Source organism: Silene latifolia, chromosome 11 (assembly GCF_048544455.1).
Source record: "Silene latifolia isolate original U9 population chromosome 11, ASM4854445v1, whole genome shotgun sequence".
NCBI classification, from domain to species: domain Eukaryota; kingdom Viridiplantae; phylum Streptophyta; class Magnoliopsida; order Caryophyllales; family Caryophyllaceae; genus Silene; species Silene latifolia.
In genome coordinates, this window is record NC_133536.1 from 15,285,073 (window position 1) to 15,310,736 (window position 25,664).

General features: G+C 36.6%; 1 protein-coding gene across 1 annotated transcript; it reads right to left on the reverse strand.

The window, feature by feature from the left end:
* Nucleotides 1–9,300: 9,300 nt before the first annotated feature.
* Nucleotides 9,301–17,875, reverse strand: LOC141611172 (uncharacterized). The gene is made up of 6 exons (XM_074429642.1): nucleotides 17,543–17,875; nucleotides 15,550–15,693; nucleotides 15,332–15,406; nucleotides 15,154–15,239; nucleotides 13,650–13,748; nucleotides 9,301–10,819 (listed from the first exon to the last, which is right to left on the reverse strand). The coding sequence occupies exons 2-6, from the start codon at nucleotides 15,598–15,600 to the stop codon at nucleotides 10,720–10,722; spliced, it is 411 nt and encodes a 136-aa protein (XP_074285743.1). The 5' UTR covers nucleotides 15,601–15,693; nucleotides 17,543–17,875; the 3' UTR covers nucleotides 9,301–10,719.
* Nucleotides 17,876–25,664: the final 7,789 nt, after the last annotated feature.

A 25,664-nucleotide genomic window follows, 5' to 3' on the forward strand; every position in this document is an offset into this window, starting at 1 on the left:
CTTGCCATAACAAAGCTAAGTCTAAGTGTGATATCTCTCTCTAAACATCTCTCATAAAACCTTCCTTGTAAAATATATTCATTTCTTATAATATAAGCTTTCCCTTAATCATTATCTTGTCTTAGAACTTCCTGATAATCTTGTTAAATATATACTGATCCTGTAAAACCTCCTTTGTGGTTGTACTCACTATGTGTCCGTAATAGTCGAAAATAACACGACTCCAAATGATCCAAACTTCGACCCTAGTTTTTTGGTCTAAACCATCCGGTAATCCGAACCACATTGGGCCGACTAATCCGGATTTCGGGGCGTGTCCAAGGATTACGGTATTTAAACCCCTCACAATCGCAGTTGTGGGGGATCGATCCGCAGACCTCCCTACCAAGCGCAGCCCCATGCTACCACTCGCCAACCAACGATTGGTAAACTTCGACCCTAGTGATGAAATGGAGATAAACCCCCTAACGAGTCATATGCCCATATCCCAAATATCACAATTTTTCAAACGTTAGTTACACCAAAAATCTCAAACAAACTTGTTTTAGTTCATCCGCTCCAAAAACGTATAATATGACCAAACCGACTCGTATTGAAACTAAACTAGTTTTACCCCGTTCAATTAAAATTGCACGGGTTTGATTTTTAAATTTATTATTATAAAAGTTTAACTAAGTTACAAAATATTGAAACAAAATCAAATTTTAAAGTATTAATCAATCAGCTAGTTTTGCTTGTGACGGACTAATCCGGTCACAAACTTGTGACCTCTCACAAAAAGGGAGAGGGGACAAGGTGAGGCACCCCCCATGTGCTTCCCACACACCTCTCAATGGACATTTTGTGAGAGGAACGGTATCCGTCACAAACTTGTCACTGATATCGCCGTCACAAATGAGAATTTGTGTTAATTAATATCTGTAACGCCCTATAAACAACAGAAGTACAAAATGGTATATTTTATTAATACCAGCGGAACTTACAGAGCGTTACCGCCGTATTTCCCCATACAGAGAAATACAAGGCTTACATTATTCTTTAGTACAACCAAATAACTAGTAACAAGTCTTATTGATAAGATTATATTATTATGATACATTATTCGTATCCTATTTTCTTACGTCAGCCTCACTCATGCCCTTCCCTGTTTCCCTGTCTAAAAAAGATTAGTAAAATAAAGGGTCAACCAACCACAGGTTGAATATATTTCCCATAACCTCCAACTCAAACTAATATAATTCGGGTCATTATTATTGAACATGGCCACATTACGGAGCCGAGACTCCCTTAGGTTATACCCTCCTCCGTGTACACAAGATAACAATCTTTTTCTTTTCTTTTTTATCTCTTTTTCCCTTTTTTCTTTCTTTTTATCTGGATATAACGGGGCGGAGCCAATTGCCGAGCCCACTTCGGAGCTCACATCCATGTACACGGGATAAAATAATAATGTGGTCCGGTCCCTTCCAATAATAATGTCCCAGACGATACATTGGCCAAATGTATATCTTAGCACTGGTATTTTAACATTAACATTATCATGTGAGCATTATAACGTTAATTATTGACACAAATAGTACCACAGTCATATCTCACGTAAACCACATTACGTAAATTATACAAGTATAACCCAACTTTATCACAAAAACAATAATTCACGTATATTATAATATCAGTTAAGTAAATATGACGATAACATACTTACTTATTACATTAACTTAAGATGAAGGGGTAGGAAATATACCTCAATTGTTTCACTATTCGGAATACCCGTACTTATGCTTTCTCTAACTGGTTGTTATTTAGTTGTGTGTGCATGAATTTGTCATTGATTCACGTCTTTTTTATAGTAAAACTAAGTCGGTTACAATAATAACCCTATTCCTACCTATATCTTTACGTGGATTTCATATTGACCATGCAAAACACATATCCCTTTTGTTTTTTATCTTCCCTTTTTTATTCGCATTTTGAGGCGTGCGTTTACCCATGGACGGTTCGAAAGGATGATTCATGTCAGCCGACCCCAAATCATTTTGGGATTAAGGCTCTGATGTTGTTGTTGTTGTTGTTGTATTTAGAACATGTGACATATGTAAATAAACTATGTAAAATATCTTAGATATTTAACTTTACGGGTTATTTTCTTTTAGATAGGTCTAGTAAAAATTTTACGGGTGAAATTATTATTAAGTTGGACTCCAATCGAACTATTTTATTTTTATTCTAGGGTCTTACCTATACTAGGTTACTATGTCTTTTGAATTTTATTTGGTCAATATCTCCCTCTAGGATGGACCCCTTTCATTTGTGTACCTTTTCTACTTTACTTAATAAAAATTCTTTCCATTTTCAAATAACTATTTTTCTCAAATCTATTAAATAAGATAATTTTATTTGGGGTATCACATTCTACCCCCTTAAAATAAGTTTCGTCCTCGAAACTTGGATCATTACCTTATTGGAACAAATAAGGGTATCGAATTCGCATTTCTTGTTCTGTTTCCCAAGTTGCTTCTGTGTCATCATGATGTGACCACAAAACCTTTACTAGTGGAATAACTTTGTTCCGAAGAGCCTTTTCCTTGTGATCTAAAATTTGAATTGGTTTTTCCTCGTAGGTTAAGTCATCCCTAACTCGCACTAGAGGTAAGTTAATGACGTGACTCGGGTCGGGGATATACTTTCTTAGGAGTGACACATGAAAAACGTCATGGATTCTAGAAAGTTCTATTGGAAGGGATAATCTATAGGCAACATCTCCAACTCGCTCCACTATCTCAAATGGTCCTATATATCTTGGACTCAATTTTCTCTGTTTCCCGAATCTAATGACCCCCTTTGTAGGTGATACCTTGAGGAAAACCGAATCACCTACTTCAATTCCACTTGTCGTCTCTTAGGGTCGATAACTCTTTTGACGACTCGAGCGCTTCTCATTTTCCCTTGTATGAATTTTATCTTATCGTGGTCTCTTGAATCGGATCTCGGTCCAATGATCCTCGACTCATCAATATCGCTCCAACATATTGGAGATCTACATTTTCTCCCATACAAGGCCTCAAAAGGAGTCATTCCAATGCTAGCATGGTAACTATTATTATATGAGAACTCTATCAAGGGCAAATGTTGTTCCCAAGACCCCTGAAATTCTAGGACACATGCCCTCAACAAATCTTCTAGGGTTTGAATTGTTCTCTCTGTCTGTCCATCGGTCTGTGGATGGAAAGTGGTGCTAAAGTTCAAATGAGTTCCTAGGCCAATTTGAAAACTTTTCCAAAATTTTGCTAAAAAGTTTGTGTCACAATCCGACACAATGGTTGTGGGAACTCCGTGTAATCTAACAATTCCTTTATGTACTTCTTTGCCAACTGTTCTGAGTTCCATGTTGTTTTTGTTGCTAAAAAGTGTGCGCTCTTGGTCAATCGGTCCACAATTACCCATATCTCATTCATTCCCTGGGCATTCATTGCGAGCATTTCAGTTGTCATCCTTGCCGGAGTCGGGTGTGTATTCTGACACTGTACTTTCACCATCACTTTCGTCATTGGCATCACCATTCTCATTATTATCCCCGTTTGCGGAGTCAACATCTGATAAGTAAATCACATTGTTCCTTTCTAAGGTAATTAACTCTGCAGCTATGTCTTCAAATGTGGGATACCATAGACAATTCAGTCTCCCTCCAATATATAGGTATTTCTCATGGTTTGGAAACCCATTAACAATTAAATCGGAATATTTTTCCTTGATTCCGGTCCATGGGACAACGTTGGGTAACGTCTCTACGAGACATTGTGCTTGGAATGGAACAGTAAGGCCAAAATGGGGAAACGCATAGTTGTAGGTTGTCATGGCTACTCTTAGGCGTTCTATGTGGTTGCTCACTCTGTCATTGGGGTTCATAGCAATTTCGTGTGCGTTCGGAAAAGGGTGCTGCCATGATCTTAAATCAACACAATACACAAGTAATCACATAATTAGATCAAGCATATGCTATGAACCCCAATGACAGAGTGAGCAAATAATTATTTGTTTAACACAAATAGCATATGTTATGAACCCCAATGACAGAGTGAGCAAATAATTATTTGTTTAACACAAATAATTATGTGATTACTTGTGTATTGTGTTGATTTAAGATCATGGCAGCACCCTTTTCGAACGCACACGAAATTGCTATGAACCCCAATGACTGAGTGAGCAACCACATAGAACGCCTAAGAGTAGTCATGACAACCAACAACTATGTGTTTCCCCATTTTGGCCTTACTGTTCCATTCCAAGCACAATGTCTCGTAGAGACGTTACCCAACGTTGTCCCATGAACCGGAATCAAGGAAAAATATTCCGATTTAATTGTTAATGGGTTTCCAAACCATGAGAAATACCTATATATTGGAGGGAGATTGAATTGTCTATGGTATCTCACATTTGAAGACATAGCTGCAGAGTTAATTACCTTAGAAAGGAACAATGGGATTTACTTATCGGATGTTGACTCATAAACGGGGATAATAATGAGAATGGTGATGCCAATGACGAAAGTGATGGTGAAAGTACAGTGTCAGAATACACACCCGACTCCGGCAAGGATGACAACTGAAATGCTCGCAATGAATGCCAGAATGTAACATATGTAATATAAGTGTGGAAAAAAAAGGGGGAGTGTGTGAAATAAATAAGGGTAGAATAACAACTATGATAATAAACTACCCGACCCTTCTCGGTATCCCACTAATATAAAGCAGGTGTGATGTAATGTATAATAAGTTGCTGTAAGATAAGAATGTTGTATGATAAGTTTGATATGATGCATAACTACTATGTAAGTAATTACTTGGGCCTATGCAGAATTATGTAGAAAGTACCTAACTTTCTTTTCATTCGTACGGTAGGATGTCTAACCCTGAAAGCTCGGAGGTGAATCAACAAATAACCCAAGACCAGTCAGACACCAGAACCCTTGTCGCCATGATAGCTAAAGCTGTGAAGGAAAATAGATCTAATGGGGAAGATGAGGGTATGAAATATTTTAGGAAAATGGCTAGCTATAACCCAAGAACTTACGACAGAAAAATTGACCTTGTGGTCTTTGAGGATTGGGTAAGGGGTATGGACAAACGTTTTGAGGCTGTAAACTGATGAGTTATAATTATATACATATTTATGCCTCCCCTTAATTACTTTTGATACGGTTTTCGTGCTAGTTTATATCATTTACATGCCTTTTATGTTAGAATGTTGATACTTCCGCCTTTTGATGTTTAATGCAGAAATGATGCATTTGAGGAGCAAAGGATTGAAATGGGCATCGTGGAGTGAGCATGAAGGGATACACTAAGCATGGCACGAGAATCCATAAGAATGAAGGAAGAGAAGTTAAGAAGAAAACACGAAGAAAAGAGCTTCTTATCATTAGTGCCTCCTTTGAAGAGTCATATCTCGAGTTCTACAACAGATTTTCAAGTGATTCCAATTGGAGGTGAAAGCCTATCCTCTTAGCTTTCCAACGCCGTGAAAATCGCTTGTTTCTGACAAGTAACGAAGAAATGGCGGCCGTTTGAAGTTCATTGCGCGAAGCAGGAAATTGGTGCCTCGATCGAGTCAACCTTGGCTCGATCGAGGAACTTCATGCTCGATCGAGTCACTCTCGACTCGATCGAGGAACCAACCTAATCAACTAAATTTCGCAATGTCGAGAGTTGGGTGTTCTTGAACTTTGGTGCCTCGATCGAGTCACCCTTGGCTCGATCGAGGAAGCTTCCAGTTTTATAATTCCCGCAACTTTCCTTAAGTCGGTTATGTATTGCTATAAATACCAAAACTCGTACCCTAGGTTATTTTATGTTTTATTTTCAGTAGGTTTAATATAGCTACCTTAGAAAACTTTCTCAAATACTTAGTTTATTTTTTTTATTGTTCTTACTTCCGGATCTAGCTATTTACGGTATTGTTCTTAATCTTTCCTTTATTATTAATCATTTATTTCATTGTTCATCTTTTATGCTTGCAATCATGTTTCTTATTATTGTTATTGTTGTTCTTATTTCTATTATGCGTAGCTAAATCTCTTATCTAGGGTGAAAGGGGATCTAGGTTGTTAGAAAAGGAGTTACTTATGAATTGATTGTTAAATTGCTTTCTATTGTTGTTCAATTATCGTATTACTTCTAATTAGTTGATTACTGATCAGAATTGATTAATTAGTCTTGCATAAACTAGGATTATCACCGACCGGGTTAAGACTAGTATAGGCCACGATAATTGAATTAGACCAACTTAATGATAGCGATCGCATGTTAAGTTAGATCTAAAAAGACATATTAGAATCGACCGATCATATGACTTTCGACAATATAAATTGCTCAATCAATGAATTAAATTCTACCTTTTGACGACGACCTAGTGAACCCGATCCCTAGACCTTTTAATATTATTGTTATTCATCTTTTATTTACTTGCAATTAGTTGATTAGCATACAAACAATCAAACCCCCAAAATTGGTTACCTTAAGACGAAATTAAATATAAACAAACTAGATAATCACCGCCTTCCTGTGGATTCGACCCTGACTTACCGCTAGCTATTTTGTTAGTAGTAGTTTAGGTTTACTTTGATTAAGGCAAACGACTGAAAATAACCTTATCATAAACTGCCCTGACAAATGGAAGGTCGGGTTTGCTGTTTACTACCTGGTCGGCCAAGCTGACCTTTGGTGGGAAACGGTCAAGGAAAAGAAAAATGAGGAAGGTTTTGGATGGGCCGAGTTTAAGAAACTCCTGAGGTCAAAATTTTACCCCGTGTCTCTTAGGCGACAGAAGGAAGAGGAATTTAATAGTTTAAGACATGGGTCATTGTCATTATGGAATATGCAAAAATTCATGGAATTGTCTCGATTCGCACCACACATGGTGGCGACTGAGGAATTAAGAATGAATCGTTTCGAAAGGGGGCTTAGTTGGAGTCTTCGTGACAGGTTGTCAACTCATACCTGTTTGAACTACCAAGAGATGTATGAGTCTAGAGTCAAAAGTCCGACCCGGCCCAACCCGAGTAAACCCAACCCGACCCGACCCGAAAATATTGTGACCAAACCGACCCGACCCGACCCGACGACAACCTCGTAACCCGACACGACCCGATTATCGGTGACCGAACCCGAACCCGCCCGATATTGACCCGATATTGACCAAATCTCGACCCATTAAATTGATGACCCGACAATTATTAAGCTTAATTTTGATCAAAATGAAAGTAATTTTGTGTTTAGATTGATATGTTTGACTTAGTAATAGATTAATTAAACCAAATAATAGGTTAAAAACTAAATTTAATGGTAAAAAATTATAGTAATGCGATTAAGTTACCGGACCTTATAATGACCCGACCCAAACCCAACCCGACCCGATACACCATTTGACCCGAAATGACCCGACCCGACAACGACCCGACCCCGACCCGACTCGACCCGAAAGGGTATGCTGACCCGATATGACCCGACCCGACGTGACCCGACCCAAACCCGACCCGACTGACCCGATTGCCACCTCTATGTATGACAAGGCTACCAATGCAGAAAGAATAATGAAGCAGCGTGAGGGTGAACAAACCAAACCAAAAAGAAAGTTTGAGGGAGGCGGTGCGTTAGGTCAAAGTTATCAGAATAAGCAGCCTAATTTGGTAGGAGGAAGGTTTCCCTCAAACATGTTTCAGGGAAGAAACCGATGCCCCGATGTGCAAAATGTGGATTAACCAATCACAGCACAAACCAATGTAGATACCCTATCCTGCGATGCTTTGAGTGTGGGAGCCCGGATCATAAAAGGGTTAATTGTCCAATAGCAAGAAGCAAGCCGCCTGGAGTGGGCACCAACACTAACAACAACAACACCCATAGGAATCCCCCAGGGTCGCAAGGAAACATGGTACAGAGGCAAGGCCCTATGCCTGGTCGAGTGTACGTGATGAATGCCCAGGAGGCAGAACATTCAAATGATGTGGTCACGGGTAACATTCTATTTAACTCTACTCATGTTAGTGTACTGTTTGATACCGGGGCAACTCACTCTTTTATATCACATTCGCTAAGTAAGAAATTGGAATTAGTGCCCAGTAATCCGGATATAGGACTTCTGATAGGATTACCCACCGGAGAAACAATCCCGTGTTCAATTGTATACAAGGATTGTACCATAACCATAGAAGAAAACTCATTCCTAGTTGATCTTGTCCAACTTGACCTACACGATTTTGATACATTCTAGGAATGGATTGACTTATAGCAAATCACGTTCTTATAGACTGTCATAAGAGAATAGTAACTATCTCGAAACCCAATCAGGACAAAATAAATTTTCAGGGAGTGAAAAACAATAAAGTCAATAGGATCATATCCCTTGTTAAAACCTTAAAGTTACTACGACAAGGTTGTGAAGGATTCCTTTGTGAAGTTCACCAAATCCCTCTGAACCATGTGTATCTAACATACCTGTAGTTAGAGAGTTTGCAGACATATTCCCAGAAGAAATACCAGGGATGCCTCCACATCGTGAGGTGGATTTTACCATTGAATTAGTACCCGGTGTAGGAGCTATCTCTAAGGCACCTTATAGGATGGCTCCTGTAGAGCTAAAAGAACTCAAAGATCAACTTGATGAACTATTAGAGAAAGGGTACATTAGGCCAAGCTCCTCACCGTGGGGTGCACCCGTACTCTTTGTGAAAAAAAAAGATGGAAGTTTGAGATTGTGCATAGATTATCGTGAGCTTAATAAAGTAACCATTAAAAATAAGTATCCTTTACCCTGAATAGATGACTCGTTTGACCAATTGCAAGGCTCGGCCGTATTCTCCAAAATTGACCTGCGATCAGGATACCACCAATTAAGGATAAAACTCAAGATATTCCAAAAATGACCTTTAGGACTCGATATGGGCATTATGAGTTTGTAGTTATGCCTTTTGGTCTTACCAATGCCCCCGCGGTCTTCATGGATCTCATGAATAGAGTCTTTAGGCCATACTTGGACAAATTTGTGGTTGTTTTCATTGATGACATCCTGGTCTATTCCAAAACCAGAGAGGAGCATGGTAAACACCTGAGAATAGTCTTGGAGACGTTGCGGGAGAATAAGCTATATGCTAAGCAAAGAAATGCGAGTTTTGGTTAGACAAAGTTGTTTTCTTAGGGCACGTTATCTCGAGAAAGGTGTGCAAGTGGATCCCAAAAGGTTGAGGCAATTATAAATCGCCTAAACCCAAAAACGTTCTGATACGTAGCTTCTTGGGATTGGCGGGGTATTATCGCCGCTTTGTGGAGGATTTTTCAAAGATCGCCCAACCACTCACAAACCTTATAAAGAAGAGTACCAAGTTTGAATGAAGTGAGAAATGTGAAAAAGTATTTAGTGAACTTAAGAAACGACTTACCTCGGCACCTGTTCTTACCCTTCCAAATGGCACGGACGGGTTTGAAATTTTCAGCGATGCTTCAAAACAGGGATTGGGTTGTGTTTTAATGCAAAATGGGAAAGTGATTGCCTATGCATCAAGACAACTAAAACCTTACGAACAAAATTACCCAACCCATGATTTGGAGTTAGCTGCTGTGGTCTTTGCACTAAAAATCTGGAGACACTATCTTTATGGAGTTTCTTGTCGTATCTACACAGACCACAAGAGTTTGAAATACCTCTTCACCCAAAAGGAGCTTAACATGAGGCAACGTAGGTGGCTTGAGTTTCTCAAGGATTATGAAATAGACATCCAATACCACCCAGGTAAAGCAAACGTCGTTGCGGATGCACTTAGCCGTAAACGACTTACTGCTAACTCGCTTATGGGTGATCAAATCATCATCCAAGAAGGCAATAAAAATCTATGTACCGACATGGATGACGAGGTTTGTGTCGGGCAGCTAAGAGCCTTAGAGGTGAGACCAAACTTAACGGAGGAAATAAAAGAGGCCCAAAAGATGGACCCCCAATTAGAAAAGAATCGGAGGAACGTTGAGATAGGGAAATCCCCTGGGTTCATCATCCAAAATGACGGGTCACTTTGGTTTCAAGATCGGTTGTGTGTACCTAATAATGAAACCCTTAAGAAAAAAAATTTAGAGGAAGCTCACAACACGCGATATTCGATTCATCCAAGGGGGAACAAAATGTACAAGGACCTCCGCAAAATGTTTTAGTGGAATAATATGAAACAGGAGGTTGCAGAATTTGTCGCAAAATGTCTAACCCGTCAACAAGTAAAAATCGAACATCAAAGGCCATGAGGACTTTTGCAGCCTTTAGATGTTCCCACCTGGAAATGGGAGTCGATAGCAATGGATTTTGTGACAGGACTACCTCCGACAACCCAGGGAATGAATGAGATATGGGTAATTGTGGACCGATTGACCAAGAGCGTACACTTTTTAGCAATAAAAACAACATGGAACTCATAATAGTTGGCAAAGAAGTACATAAAGGAAATTGTTATATTACACGGAGTTCCAAAAACCATTGTGTCGGATCGTGACACAAACTTTTTAGCAAAATTTTGGAAAAGTTTTCAAATTGTCCTAGGAACTCATTGAACTTTAGCACGGCTTTCCATCCATAGACCGATGGACAGACAAGCTTTGTTGAGGGCATGTGTCCTAGAATTTCAGGGGTCTTGGGAACAACATTTGCCCTTGATAGAGTTCTCATATAATAATAGTTACCATGCTAGCATTGGAATGATTCCTTTTGAGGCCTTGTACGGGAGAAAATGTAGATCTCCAATATGTGGAGCGATATTGATGAGTCGAGGATCATTGGACCAGACCTGATTCAAGAGACCACAGATAAGATAAAATTCAGACAAGGGAAAATGAGAACTGTTCAGAGTCGTCAAAAGAGTTATGCTGACCCTAAGAGACGACAAGTGGAATTCGAAGTAGGTGATTCGGTTTTCCTCAAGGTATCACCTACAAAGGGGGTCATTAGATTCGGGAAACAGATAAAATTGAGTCCAAGATATATAGGACCATTTGAGATAGTGGAGCGAGTTGAAGATGTTGCCTATAGATTATCCCTTCCAATAGAACTTTCTAGAATCCAAGACGTTTTTCATGTGTCACTCCTAAGAAAGTATATCCCCAACCCGAGTCACGTCATTAACTTACCTCCGGTGCGAGTTAGGGATGACTTAACCTACGAGGAGAAACCAATTCAAATTTTAAATCACAAGGAAAAGGCTCTTCGGAACAAAGTTATTCCACTAGTAAAGGTTTTGTGGTCACATCATGATGACACAGAAGCAACTTGGGAAACAGAACAAGAAATGCGAATTCGATACCCTTATTTGTTCCAATAAGGTAATGATCCAAAGTTTTGAGGACGAAACTTATTTTAAGGGGAGTAGAATGTGATACCCCAAATAAAATTATCTTATTTAATAGATTTAAGAAAAATAGTTATTTGAAAATGGAAAGAATTTTTATTAAGTAAAGTCGAAAAGGTTCACAAATGAAAGGGGTCCATCCTAGAGGGAGATATTGACCAAATAAAATTCAAAAGACATAGTAACCTAGTATAGGTAAGGCCCTAGAATAAAAATAAAATAGTTCGATTGGAGTCCAACTTAATAATAATTTCACCAGTAAAATTTTTACTAGACCTATCTAAAAGAAAATAACCCATAAAGTTAAATATTTTACGATATTTTACATAGTTTATTTACATGTCACATGTTCTAAATACTAGTAAAAAAATAGTACGTATGTATGATTGGTGGTGAGGAATACAACATATAGACATAGCTTGGCATATAGGTTTTGCATGGTCAATGTGAAATCCACGTAAAGATATAGGTAGGAATAGGGTTACTATTGTAACCGACTTAGTTTTACTATAAAAAGAACGTGAATCAATGGCAAATCCATGCACACACAACTAAATAACAACCGGTTAGAGAAAGCATAAGTACGGTTATTCCGAATAGTGAAACAATTGAGGTATATTTCCTACCCCTTCATCTTAAGTTAATGTAATAAGTAAGTATGTTATCGTCATATTTACTTAACTGATATTATAATATACATGAATTATTGTTTTTATGATAAAGTTAGGTTATACTTGTATAATTTACGTAATGTGGTTTACGTGAGATATGACTGTGGTACTATTTGTGTCAATAATTAACGTTATAATGCTCACACGATAATGTTAATGTTAAAATACCAGTGCTAAGATATACATTTGGCCAATGTATCGTCTGGGACATTATTATTGGAAGGGACCGGACCACATTATTATTTTATCCGTGTACATGGATATGAGCTCAAGTGGGCTCGGCGGCGGCTCGGCAATTGGCTCCGCCCCGTTATATCCGGATAAAAAGAAAGAAAGGAGAAAAATAAAAAAAAAAATAAAAAAAAGGGAAAAAGAGATAAAAAAGAAAAGAAAAAGATTGTTATCCTGTGTACACGGAGGAGGGCATAGCCTAAGGGAGTCTCGGCTCCGTAATGTGGCCCTGTAATGTGGCCCTGTTCAATAATAATGACCCGAATTATATTAATTTGAGTTGGAGGTTATGGGAAATATATTCAATCTGTGGTTGGTTGACCCTTTATTTTATTAATCTTTTTCAGGTACTGGAAACAGGGAAGGGCATGAGTGAGGTTGACGCAAGAAAATAGGATAAGAATAATGTATCATAATAATATAATCTTATCAATAAGACTTGTTACTAGTTATTTGGTTGTACTAAAGAATAATGTAAGCCTTGTATTTTTCTCCCCATACAGTAACGCTCTGTAAGTTCATTGCTATTAATAAAATATACCATTTTGTACACCTATTGTTTACGGGCGTTACAATGGGGCACCCATCATGTCTTCTCACTCACCTCTCGATGGGTATTTTGTGAGAGTAAACGGTATCCGTCACAAATTTGTGACGGAAATCACCCGTCTTCAATGAGATTTTGTGTTAAATGTGATGTGATCTTACCCATTGAAATTACCTTTTAGCTAAATTAATTTTGATGAGTTTGGAAAATTGGGAAAATGAGAAAGATGGTACTAGGAAGTTTCTATCGTCATGTAAACAATGCGGGTCCCACATTTGTTGAATTTTTGGGGAAATAAAGTTGTATATGATGACATGAAAGAAATTTGCTTAAAATGTTCTTGGTTTAATAAAGATAAGATGAGACAATTTATTGTCAATTTTGGTAACTTAGTCCGTCACAACAAAACAAGTGGCTAAGTATTTTTCCTCACGGCATTGCCCAAATTATTCTGTGGCCTTGTGGGCCGATCTTATATAAGAATACATATTACATAGTCTTGCTTGTGAGTTGTGACCGTCACAAACTTGTGACATCTCAGAGCTCTCCTTTCACTTGCCCTCCAAGGCTCCAAGTTGTTCTCCCACTTGTTTTTTGTGAGAGGTCATAAATTTGTAACGAACCAACTTTTTTTTTTTGGATTTTTTTTTTTTGGATAAGGTAAATAAACTAGGTTGATTAGACCATTCTTGCGGATAAGAACGGTAAAAAAAAATCTACGATTTTCAAATTAGCAAGAATCAAACATAAAAGAAAGGGCACCAACAAAAACTCTCGCCACAACTGTCGCTTAAAAGCAAAGGAAGAATTAAAGAAAACGTACCTTCGAAAAATAATAGTCTTCACTCTTCTCCCAACAAGCAGATTGTTGGAGAGAACCCTCGTCAAACAAGATCTGGAAAAGGGGTTCGTCAAACAAGATCTGGAAAAGATGAACATTACACCACCAATGGGGTAGATGAAAGTTTCGATCTGAAGTCAGAACTTTATTACTGGACAAAGGTTGTACGAGCTGTTCAGTGGTACCGAGGTCATACAACAAAACCAGAAATGTTGAAGTTGGAGTGCGAAATGCAAAAATCCCCAAAGGGTATGAAAGATTCAGACTACAAAGAGATCCAAAAGGATAAAAGGTCCAAAGACATTATCATAACCTTACCTTCTAATATCAACAATGATTTGGTACAATCAATTTGAAGATAAATTTGGTACAATCAATTTGAAGATAAATACTTAAAATATTTCTCTTTAATCCTTGATTTACACCTTTCTTTAACTAAGACATGTGACTTAAAAAACTCTCCTAGGCTAAAATGGAGAGTAATTTACAGTCTAGTCTTGTAAGAAAGTGAAAATCAAGAAAGAAAAAAAAAATCAATTAAATGACTACAAAAAGACACAAAATTAACATAATCATAAGGAGATTAGGAAAGATGATTATGAAGAAAAGGGTTGAAGAAGAATAGAAGATAGATGAATTGCTGTGGAAAGAAGATAAAGGGAAAAAGATTTTCCAGATTCCCTTCCAAAATTCTGGAAAAATAGAGAGCTCTCTCTCTATATCTCTAAAATTCTTCTTTTTTTTGTTTCAGGCTAATTTTTTTTTTAAGGCTTTTACTCTATATACTAATGTAAAACCTTCTCATAGAATACGAATTGGTGGGCATTGTAAGACCTTTTCTTGAAGCATTTAAAAAACTTTTTGCTTGTTTTTTTTTTCTCCCTGAAAAGTTTTCAGTCTGGCCAAATTTCCATCTATATTGCTCCAATAAGGCGTCATTTGCCATTCAATACTTGAGTTAAGATTATTGGTAGTCTTAAAGACAAGACTCACTCAAAATTATCAATAATCTATCCTAGTCTTAACAAAGTTTTAAGTTGACTCAACTTAAAAGACTTTGGGTGAGTCTTGACCCCACCCTTAAAGGGAAATTATCCAATGAGTGGATCTCATGTGTGAAGTGGAAAAGTAGAGTATGAGGTGAGTCTGACGGATAATGTATAAGGTCTGAGGAGAGTATGGGGCGAGTCTAAACAATAAAGAAATAATAAAAGTCAATGAAAAGTTGATGTGGCACAGTCTTGAGACTAAGACTTGGCTTAGAAGAGTCTTACTGATAATCTTACCCTAAGCTCCCTTATTCCCAACTCAGTGATTTCCAACCCGGTCATCATCTTCGTCATGGTCACTCATGCCCATCACCTACAAATGCATATTCAGTAAATATGTTTTTCAGAAACAAGTGAGACTTGCACTTGCTATCATGTTACATCGGATACTGAGACGGAATCCCAAAAGAGTAAGAGGTACAAAGAGGTAATGTCACCTGTTTCTTGAGGTGTAGCTAACTTTGCCTTCTTGGAACTGGTGTGTCTTTGCATCACCATTGGGCCTCTTCTTGGCAACATTAGCCTAAAAACAGCAAAATGACAATTTTTTAACATTCAAAGCAAATGACTACTATGAGAACAAAAGAAAAACAATTTATTTGAATGCAATATTACATTGGCGGGTTTCTCGTACCCAAGTCTTCCGCATCTCATCTTCGTCATCTCGTCACTGTCTCTCATGCGTGTCACCTGCAAATGCATATTCAGTAAATATGTTTTTCCAAAACTAGCCTGACTTGTGGCAAAATCAATAAGCCAATCATGTTCACAACATGGAAAACAGGGTAACTCCTTACCCAACCAGGAAAATAAACTAAAATATATGCATATACCTCATCCGATTCAGCGTCATCATCAGTCATCGGTATCTCCATCACTGTCATTTTTCTCGTCAGTTGTGGGCTTGTTCTCCTCCTCTGGCTTTACAGCAGAAGGCTTAAAAATCAGAGCAGCAAGTTGCCCTGAGAGCACACACACTTTAAGATACCGATTCAGCGTCATCATCAGACGTCTTAAAAATCATACCAAAATTTACACAAAAAGCACAAAGAGAGTACTCAAGCACAACAATCACGTAAATTCAGAATGTGTAAAAATTCAGAATGCTACGCTCCTTTGTTTGAGTCTTACATGGCTCTCTTTCCTTAACCGCGACACCTTCACCTAACCATCATAATCTAATGACATGCCAATAATCGTAACACTACAGACGTCTCAAAATAGTTAAAACAAATATATTCCAATTTCCAAACACAAACGCTTAAATGACTCGGAGTTTGCAGTAGACAAGCATATAGAAGAAAAAGATAGATTTATCCCTATATATGAAATAGTCCATAAGCAAAATGACGAATGAGAACGGCAATATCCATCCATCCATCCATCCCCTACACTTCATTTCAACATGCGGGGGAAAGACTGTGGTGAAGTAAAATGATTCGCAGGAAAATTTAGAAGATAACTTTCTATATACAAGCCTTCGACTGTGAAGATGTTTTTACAGATTTTGGAGAATTGGTATATTGTTTCTATTAGCTCTAAAACTGCTAAATTGGCGAGTCGTTAGTACTTGCTCCTGAATTGCAAGCAACACTACTTGCCCAGTTATGAAATTTATAATGAGAAGAATATAAGTAGGGAATAATTCTCATACAACGGTATTGTATTGACTACTGTCCAATGAATACGTAACAACATATTGATAGAATCATATCGGATATATGATTCTCTATCAGACTTCAAGAAATGAGATGTGTCGGATGAGGGGCCAGTACTCCCCATTCGGTTGTTGGCATTTTTCCTTGAGCTTGGTACACCGTACAAGACTGAGAGACTGGAGAGAAGTGAGTTTGGGTATCCATTTTGGCACGGATTTCAGTTTGGGACAATAACCGATGGAAAGAGATCGGAGGGAAGTGCAGTACTGTATATTCTCTGGCAATTCCTCCATCTCTTTAAATCCCACCAAATACAAGGTTTGAAGGGTAGCAGCAAGGTTATGCCATGACATCCCACCCAATTCCACTTTCGGACAGTTGTATATCCACAAATACTCCAAAGCAAACAGATGCTCCAACCATCCTCCCACGCTCATAAGTTTCCAGCAACTTTCAATGCGTAGGGTTCGCAGGGATGACAACAAACAGGTAGGAAACTCATTCACTTTCTCTCTGAGTTCCGCCATTGTTTCCTCAACAACAGCTCTAAGGGTTTCGACAGTGTTTTTTTAAGTCACTAAGCATTAAATATAACCGTAAAAATGATTGAGACAGATAAATTATGTATAAACGAATTCTTTCCCGGGAGATCATGATCCACATTAACACATCTACGTAATGAAAACAGAAGTTCCAGATACATTCCAAATAATCCTACAATAAAAAAAATTAGAACATCTTTTTCCATTATAACATCGTAATTTTATTTTTCCGGGATGAAAACCTAACTAATTCCTCTGGAATTCTAGCCAATGCAACCTCAAATCTATCATCTTTATTCATTACGATTTACAGATCATCATCTTTCTTCAATGTTATACGTATTACAGAAATCAATACCCTTTTTTATAAATCAATGATTAATAATCTTATTAATTTTCCAATGAAATGTGTAAACTTGACATGCAATTAGATAGTGTCGATCAATTTTGGAATTTGATTGAAACTAATGTGATTAGAGATTGTGAATTGATTAGTTGGATCAATTTTTCTCCGCTAAAATTATACTACGATCACAGAAATCAGCTAAAACCGTAACAAGGAGACAAGAGGGGTAAAATAGTTAAAAGCATACTTCAGTAAAATTAGAGAAGGGTAAAAGAATTACCTTCAGTAAAATCTGGAGTTGATCTGAATTTGGATTGACATTGACTTTATCAATTTGTTTTTTCGTTGTATAAGAGGAAATTCCCAGCTTCATTGCTCTCCTGTACTATTTGTCATTCATATCTACTTCCCAAATTACTTGGGAAAGGAATGGTCGATAGAAACCGATATCTTTTCTTCAAATTACCGGTAGACCGAGTCATACAACTAGGCAATGGACCGTGGTGTGCCGGCCTGGATCCCAATCTGTCATGATTTTGGTCCGGCCTAGACATGATCAATCGTGTTTTTGGGACGTACCGTGCCGAACTGCCGAATTATTTATAGTTTTTTTGTTCCCAATTTGTTTACCTCTTTTCTATACACAATTTTCCATAAACTTTTATATATGCCTTTTTTTTTTCTAAAGTCAAGTCTAATTGTTCTAAAAACAAGAATAACTAGTATTGGTGCCCAGCTTCGCCCGGGCTACCTCTACTTACCATTAATTTTTTTTTCATTAAATAAAATTACTTAAAGTTGCATAATTTATAAATTTATCATTAATATATTTTTCTATGACATATCCTAAAATTACGATGAAATAAAATTTGAGAAAAATTCACTACTCTCGCTATTAATATTTTACTCTTGTTAATGAAATAATAGTAATAACATTTCACTACTTGCCCGTAATCATTGTTACTTTCACTACTCCCGCCTTAATTATTGTTACTGTCACTACTGCCGCATTAATATTTATAATTTCACTACTCGCGCCTAATTATTGTTACTTTCACTATTGCCGCATTAATATTGATTATTTCACTACTCTTGTTGTTATTTCTACCACTTTCACTAATTCGCTGATAGCATTGTTACTTTTACTATTTAAATGAGTGATTACTATCATATAACCATATCTTTTCACTCAAAAAAAATCATGTAACTATATTCAATGTTACTACAATTCTTTTCTTTACTGACGAAATTACTTTTACTACTTAGGCATGCAATTTTAAGGCCTCGTTTGGTTGATACAGGAATTAAATTGATGTGTTAATTTGCAATACACGGGAGTTTAATTCCTACATTAAAATTCACGTGAATTACAATAATCCGTTTGGTTGTCATGTTGGAGTTTTAGTTTCCTAGGAATTTCTAATGACCATGAGGGGGGGTAGGTAGTTAAATTCTCCCATCATGTAGGAGTTGGAAACTCCTAGGAGTTTTAAACTCCCCCATTTTACAAAAAATGGGGTAACCAAACAACCTCTAAAAATCCCAATTCATGAGATTCTAGAATTCCCATGAATTGGGTGAGCAACCAAACGAGGCCTAAGAAGATTATATATTTATATAAATATATTACATATATGCATTAAATCAAATCAAAAGAATTATGCAATATTATATACTAGTATTGGTGTCCGGCTTCGCTCGGGCTACCTCTACTTACTATTAATTTTTTTTCATTAAATAAAATTACTTAAAGTTGCATAACCCATAAATTTATCATTAATATATTTTTCTATGACATATCCTAAAATTACGATGAAATAAATTTTGAGACAAATTTACTATTCATGCTATTAATATTTTAGTCATATTAATGAAATAATAGTAATAACATTTCACTACTTGTCCGTAAATCCGTAATCATTGTTACTTTAACTACTCCTACCGTAATAATTGTTACTGTCACTACTGCCTCATTAATATTGATAATTTCACTACTTCCGCCATAATTATTGTTACTTTTACTATTGCCGCACTAATATTGATTATTTCACTACTCCCGTTATTTCTATTACTTTCACTAATCTCGCAGATAATATTGTTACTTTACTATTCAAATAAGTGATTATTATCATATAACTATATCCAATGTTACTACAATTCTTTTTTTTACTGACGAAATTACTTTTACTACTTAGTCATGCAATTTTAAGAGGATTATATAACTATATTAATATATTACATATATGCATTAAATCAAATCGAAAGAATTATTCAATATTATATATTATGGAAAATAACTTGAATTATTTGTAACCTACTTATATTATATTTTTGTATGTAAAATAATTAGCATCTCTATACATCTAATAAACTATAAAGTTTAATAAAATTACATAGATTTTAAATTTAATATATAATTTTATGATGATAATAATTAATACCATAAGTGAGCATGTTTATACTAATTAATTATTTTATTTTTAAGGAAATTGGCCATCTTCTAGTCTTCTATAAATATTTAGGAAAATTACCAAATATTTTCTTTCTTTTAGTCTCCTTGAAATTGACCACCTTAATTAATTATTTTATTTTAAGGAAATTGACATCTTAATTAATTATTTTATTTTAAGGAAATTGACCATGTTTTAGTCTCTTACAAATGTTTACGAAAATTACCAAGCTTCTATATAATTTAATTTTAACCCAAACTATATAATATTTGCATTGAGATCCCTGAATCGGGTCGCTCATACAGTGCTAGTGATTCACTACAACAAATAAGGTAATTGGCGACGGATAGTGGTCGGCCGTTTTTTTTTTTGGATAAAAAGGTATAGTCGCCAAATTGGCGACGGATAGTGGTCGCCCGTTTTTTTTTTTGGATAAAAAGGTATATTCACTACAACGGATTTTTGGATAAAAAGGTATAGTCGCCAAATTGGCGACGGATAGTGGTCGCCCGTTTTTTTTTTTCTGTCGCCTTTGTCGTGTTTTCTTGTAGTGATTTAAAACTATGTAGTATAATTAATTTGCATAACTTTCTTTAATTACATTGAAGTCCTTTGGTTTCTGGAATTAATATATAGTATTGATTATGAAATCTAACTTGAACTATTTATAACCTACCTATTATATTTTTGTATGTTAAATAATTAACATCTCTATACATCTAATAAACTATAAAGTTTAATAAAATTTCATAGATTTTAAATTTAATATATAATTTTATGATGATAATAATTAATTCCATAAGCGTGTATGTTTATACTAATTAATTATTTTATTTTAAGGAAATTGACCATGTTTTAGTCTCTTACAAATGTTTAGGAAAATTGTCAAGCTTCTATATAATTTAATTTTAACCCAAACTATATAATATTTGCATTGAGATCTTTTAATCGAGTCCATCGCATGGTGCTATTGATTTAAAACTATATAATATAATGAATTTGTATAGATTTTTTTAATTATATTGAAATCCCTTGGTTTCTGAAATTAATATATAGTATTGATTGATGAATCACTCATAATTTTTTACAGTAATTAGTGAAGTAATGTTATTTAACAATTATTAATATCTTTTGTTGAAATTATTATGGTTTATTTTAGTGAAATTAACTATTTACTTGTTTATCATTTTTTTATCAATAAAGGCGTGGTGGATTGGTGGTTTAGGTGTTGGGCGGTGCTTTTGCGGTGGTGCGTGAGGGTGGTGTCCGAGGTTGGTTCGTGTGGTTGCTGCGTTGGCATAAATATTTGAACAAATGGCATAGCGGATGTAAGACGGCGTCGCTGTTATTGTCCTAAAAACAAATGAAGCATTTCTACAAATGAGAAAGAGGGATCTGACTTAATACATTTCAAATACAACCAGTTGACCAACTTGGGGGAAGGAGTAAGAAAAGATAAATGCTTTAACTTTGCCCATAACTAATTCAATCTTAGTGATTATTGGTTTCAGATGCACGAAATTGAACAAATATATCATTTGTCATTGATTTCGACAACCTGTTGGCCGGAATGACCTTCACCGGAGCAACATCGGTCGGCGAGTGGACTAGCCGGAGCGAGGGAGGTATTGAACGGAGGTGGTGTTTATGGTGAAGGGAGATGAGGGAAGGGAAACAAATAATTAATTGGATGAAGAATGAATAAATGACAAGTGTAAAATTGTAAAAACCGTATATAAATGGGTAAAATCCATATGTGGAAAAGTTACTTCCGGAATGTCATTTATGTCCTGTTTGGTAAATAGCGGATTAATATTAGCAGAAGCAGATTTGACTAGCAGAATGATTTAACAGGTTTCACTAGCATATTTATTTAGCAGAATAGTTTTAGAGGTGTTTGGTAATTGACAGTTTTAGATTAGCAGATTGTTTGGATTCTTTCTAAAATGATAAATAAGGATATGAACAAATTATTTATTAAATACGGAATATATAAAGGAAGGTTAGTAAATTTTAAGGGGGTAAAGAAGACAATTTTTTTCCTTTCTAATCCGCTAACTCAATATGCTAGTAGGAACAGCATATTGCAAAACAGCATATTGGACCCCAATATACTATTTCAATATGCCATTAACCAAACGCTCTAAATAGCATATTCGTGAGTCAAACATGCTAAACCTCTCTAATATGCTAAAATTTGGCCAATATGCCATTTACCAAACAGAGCCTTAGTCGAAAATTACACGATTCCAAATGACCCACACTTAGACACTAGTGACGAAACAAAGATAAACCCCCTAATGAACAGTTCACAGATTATACATCAGATATAGTACATCTAATCTGGATAGTTTTTAAGTTTTATAATAAGACATCCATTTACGTTTTGTTGGAACACTAAACTTATACTGTACTACAATTCTGTAATTATACTCTAAATGTAGTAGGTTGACACATTCCTAGCTCGGTCTCTCGCAAAACAGCTACTAACAGCTTTTTTTTAGACAAACGTGTACTATTTCATATATAAACTATCAAAGAGGAGATTACATACTATACGATTACAACAAAGAAACAAAACTAATTACCATACAAACATAGGGGAATTAGATACCCCTAAAGTAGAAGAAACAGAAGTAACGGGGTTAAAATTACAAGTGGAACTAACTGAAAAAGAAAGACGACATTTCTTAAAAGGCGGATGATAATAGTCCTCGAACGGGAGCAAGTCAACTTCTTTCCTTTTAGCATATTCAACAGCCGCGACTTTTTCTGTGTACCTGCAAAAAAACAAAGGTAATTTGTTGACAGAACACAACGATATCTTCCTTGAATTGGCAGCCGACCTAACCATTCGACCCCGGTGAATTGAATGCTTCACCTTGCGACAGTACTTCCTCCTTGATTTCTCCTTGACTGCAACAAATTGAAACTGAACTGTGGAAACCATACTAACCACAGATGAATCAGATGAAAATCTTTTCTTTTTGGCAATATGCAAAACAGACTCTTCATGACCCAACTCATCACTCTCATTGTCAGACCCCAAATGCGAATGCGAATGCTGAAGGCGCACTTCATGTAATGGATAAGGAGTGGGAACTGCTGCTTCCCTTGAAATTTCTTCATGGGGAGTTCCCGTCGAAATAGAATTTGTAGAGATGAGGGGACGAACCCTCAAGGATGACAAAGATCTTGGATTGTAAAAAAGGAGATTGTTGCCGAGTAACAGATTCTCATAATCTTGGGACGACAACCGCAAATTATTTTTAGGATGTTTTTTGTTGGAAAATGAGTATTTTGCAGGCCTGGAGGTATAAGAGTTGGAGGGATTACAAGCGCTTTTAGCAGACAAAGTTGGAGTAGCCTCATTCAGGCTATCAGAGTTCAGACTAAAGACAAGATCAGTGGCCGCAAACAGGATTCCAGAGTCCATAAAAGTGTCAGAATCAGTCGCACTAGGGTTTTTGGAATCAATAAAAACAGTGGAACTAGAAGAAACATCAACATGAGGAGGAGAAACCCGATCTGTTACCAAAGGAGCTTTACTGCAAGACGCTTCATTCAAATCAACACGTATTGCAGACTTATCAAACCCATCATTAGCGATAAAAGGTTTCTTACCTTTCTTATCTGAATCCAAAGGGTTAAAAGGATAAGCGGCTCGTTTCCCATTAACATTTAAAATTAAAAGATCAGCCACAGAATGGAGTTCACGATTTACATCTTTGTTATACGGGTCAAATATCACAGCATGTTCAAAGTCATCAAGAGCCTTGTTAAGAAGATTCAGATGCTTAAAGGTCAGGCCTCTGCGATAAAGGGCCTTAACATTACTCGGATCAAAGGATAAGACGAAAGTGCAGAAACAACAAGCCCGATTAAACTGGGAAAGCTTCAACTCGCAACCCGCTAAATTAAGGACAAGGGAGAGGCAGAGGGAAGTGGCTACGGGCTGGTCATGCACGGGTGGAAGGCCTAGAAAACATACGAGTTTAATAGCTTAAGAGTAGTGACGAGCAGCTAAAAAGAAATTCCCTTCCCTGAAAAGTGAATTCCCCCTGTCTTTCACCAAATGGATATTGGAGATGGAAGGTACCTCCAATTCCATAACCAACTTAGCAAGGTCATCATCATCGACACCATTATCGTTGACAACAAACAAATCACAAAGATTAAACAGAAGAAATTGATATTCCATCTCGGAAAGCAACAAATAAAGCCCAGGTAAACAACCAGCAAAAATCGCCCAGGAGAAGCCCAATTAAGACGCACAACCAAAGAGGAAACAGAAGAGGACAGTATCAGTTGATTAAACGAAGAACAAATAAGGAAAAAAACCAGAAAAACCTGTGATATAAAAGCATGAGAAAACTAATCGGGGATCGGCCTCTAGACGATCATCACCTCTCAGGTGGAGCGAACAAACAAGACTGAGACTCTGAGAGGTTGTGAAGCGGTGAATTTTTTTTTTTTTTTTTTTTTTTTTTTTTTTTTTTTATGAAATTGGGAAAGGTAGAGAGAAGGGCAGTAAGAGGATTATAAATCTGATGTATTACCTCCAATTTTATAGTTTATGAGCATTCTAATAAAATTTTTGAGTTTTATTTTAAAGTTTCTAAGTTTTACTATGAAGTTTCTGAGTTTATTCATTTAAACATTAAACTCTAAAAAATTACAATAAAACTCAAAAATATTATTATAAGTAGCTAAATTTGAGTTTTGACGGAAAAAATATTAAAATCTAACTTGTAAACTTTAATATGCCCAAAAAAAATACACATATGCTCAAAAACGAATAAAGTTTAAGATAATAAGCTCAAGAAAAATACATATATGCTCAAAAAACAAAAAAGTTGGAGGTACTACATCCGATGTATGTTCCTTTTTCTCAGAGAAGGGGGAGGATTTTATCTCTCTACCTTTTCCGCCTAATACATTCAAATTGTATCGAGTGTCTAAGAAGCATATAACAGCTACTAACAGCTAAGCCAAATATAATTCAATATTTGAGTCTAACTCATACAGTTTCCAACTCGGTCGTACATGGCCCACAGATCAACACGGGTCCTTTATAGCACATTTTGTCCTCACTCACGTGCATCCCGGAAACCTTTTCAGGAGGTCACTCATCCTAAGACTACTCCCAGCCAAGCACGCTTAACTTTGGAGTTCTTTTGCATGGATGACCATAAAAGAAAGTGCACTTTGTTGATATGAGTAGTACTTTCAATCCCTTTAAGCATTAGTCATTTAAACCTATCACTGGACTTCTTCAATTAACATGGGGTGTTACAATCACCCCCACTTGAAGAACGCAACGTCCTCGTTGCGCCTGGGAGCATAACCGCTAACCCAGAATCCTCCCCCGCTAGGTGTGTGATCACAATGGATCGTATAACCACTGCCTCCAGGAGCGTATAACAACTGCCTCCGATCACCACACGGTCGCAGGGTTGCTCTGATACCACTTGTAACACCCCGACCCAAACCGGGTCGGGAGCGGTTACTTATGATAGCTCACCAGGATGTGTACATGGCCCACAGATCAACACAGATCCTTTATAGCGCATTTTGTCCTCACTCATGCGCATCCCGGAAACCTTTCCAGGAGGTCACCCATCCTAAGACTACTCCCAGCCAAGCACGCTTAACTTTGAAGTTCTTTTGCATGGATGACCATAAAAGAAAGTGCACTTTGTTGATATGAGTAGTACTTTCAATCCCTTTAAGCACTAGTCATTTAAGCCTATCACTGGACCTCTTCAATTAACATAGGGTGTTACATAAAGTCTTATAGGTCCTGCAACATCTTGAAACAGTTCAAGATAGATTCACATTTCGATCGCTTATTACAAGAACCGCGGGAAACATCTCTTACTTTTTGCAAAAACCACCTGCAACATCCATCGCTGACACTGGACTTGGGTAAGGACGTTTTGTTAGAAAATT

What these genes read in the sequence shown, in the direction of transcription:
- LOC141611172 (XM_074429642.1), bottom strand. Translation starts at nt 15,600, where the DNA reads ATGACAGTGATGGAGATACCGATGACTGATGATGACGCTGAATCGGAT. An exon ending in ATGACGCTGAATCGGATGAG is followed by an intron (nt 15,407 to 15,549) that starts GTATATGCATAT and finishes ATGCATTTGCAG; the next exon opens with GTGACACGCATGAGAGACAG. An exon ending in AAGACTATTATTTTTCGAAG is followed by an intron (nt 10,820 to 13,649) that starts GTACGTTTTCTT and finishes CTCTTGAATCAG; the next exon opens with GTCTGGTCCAATGATCCTCG.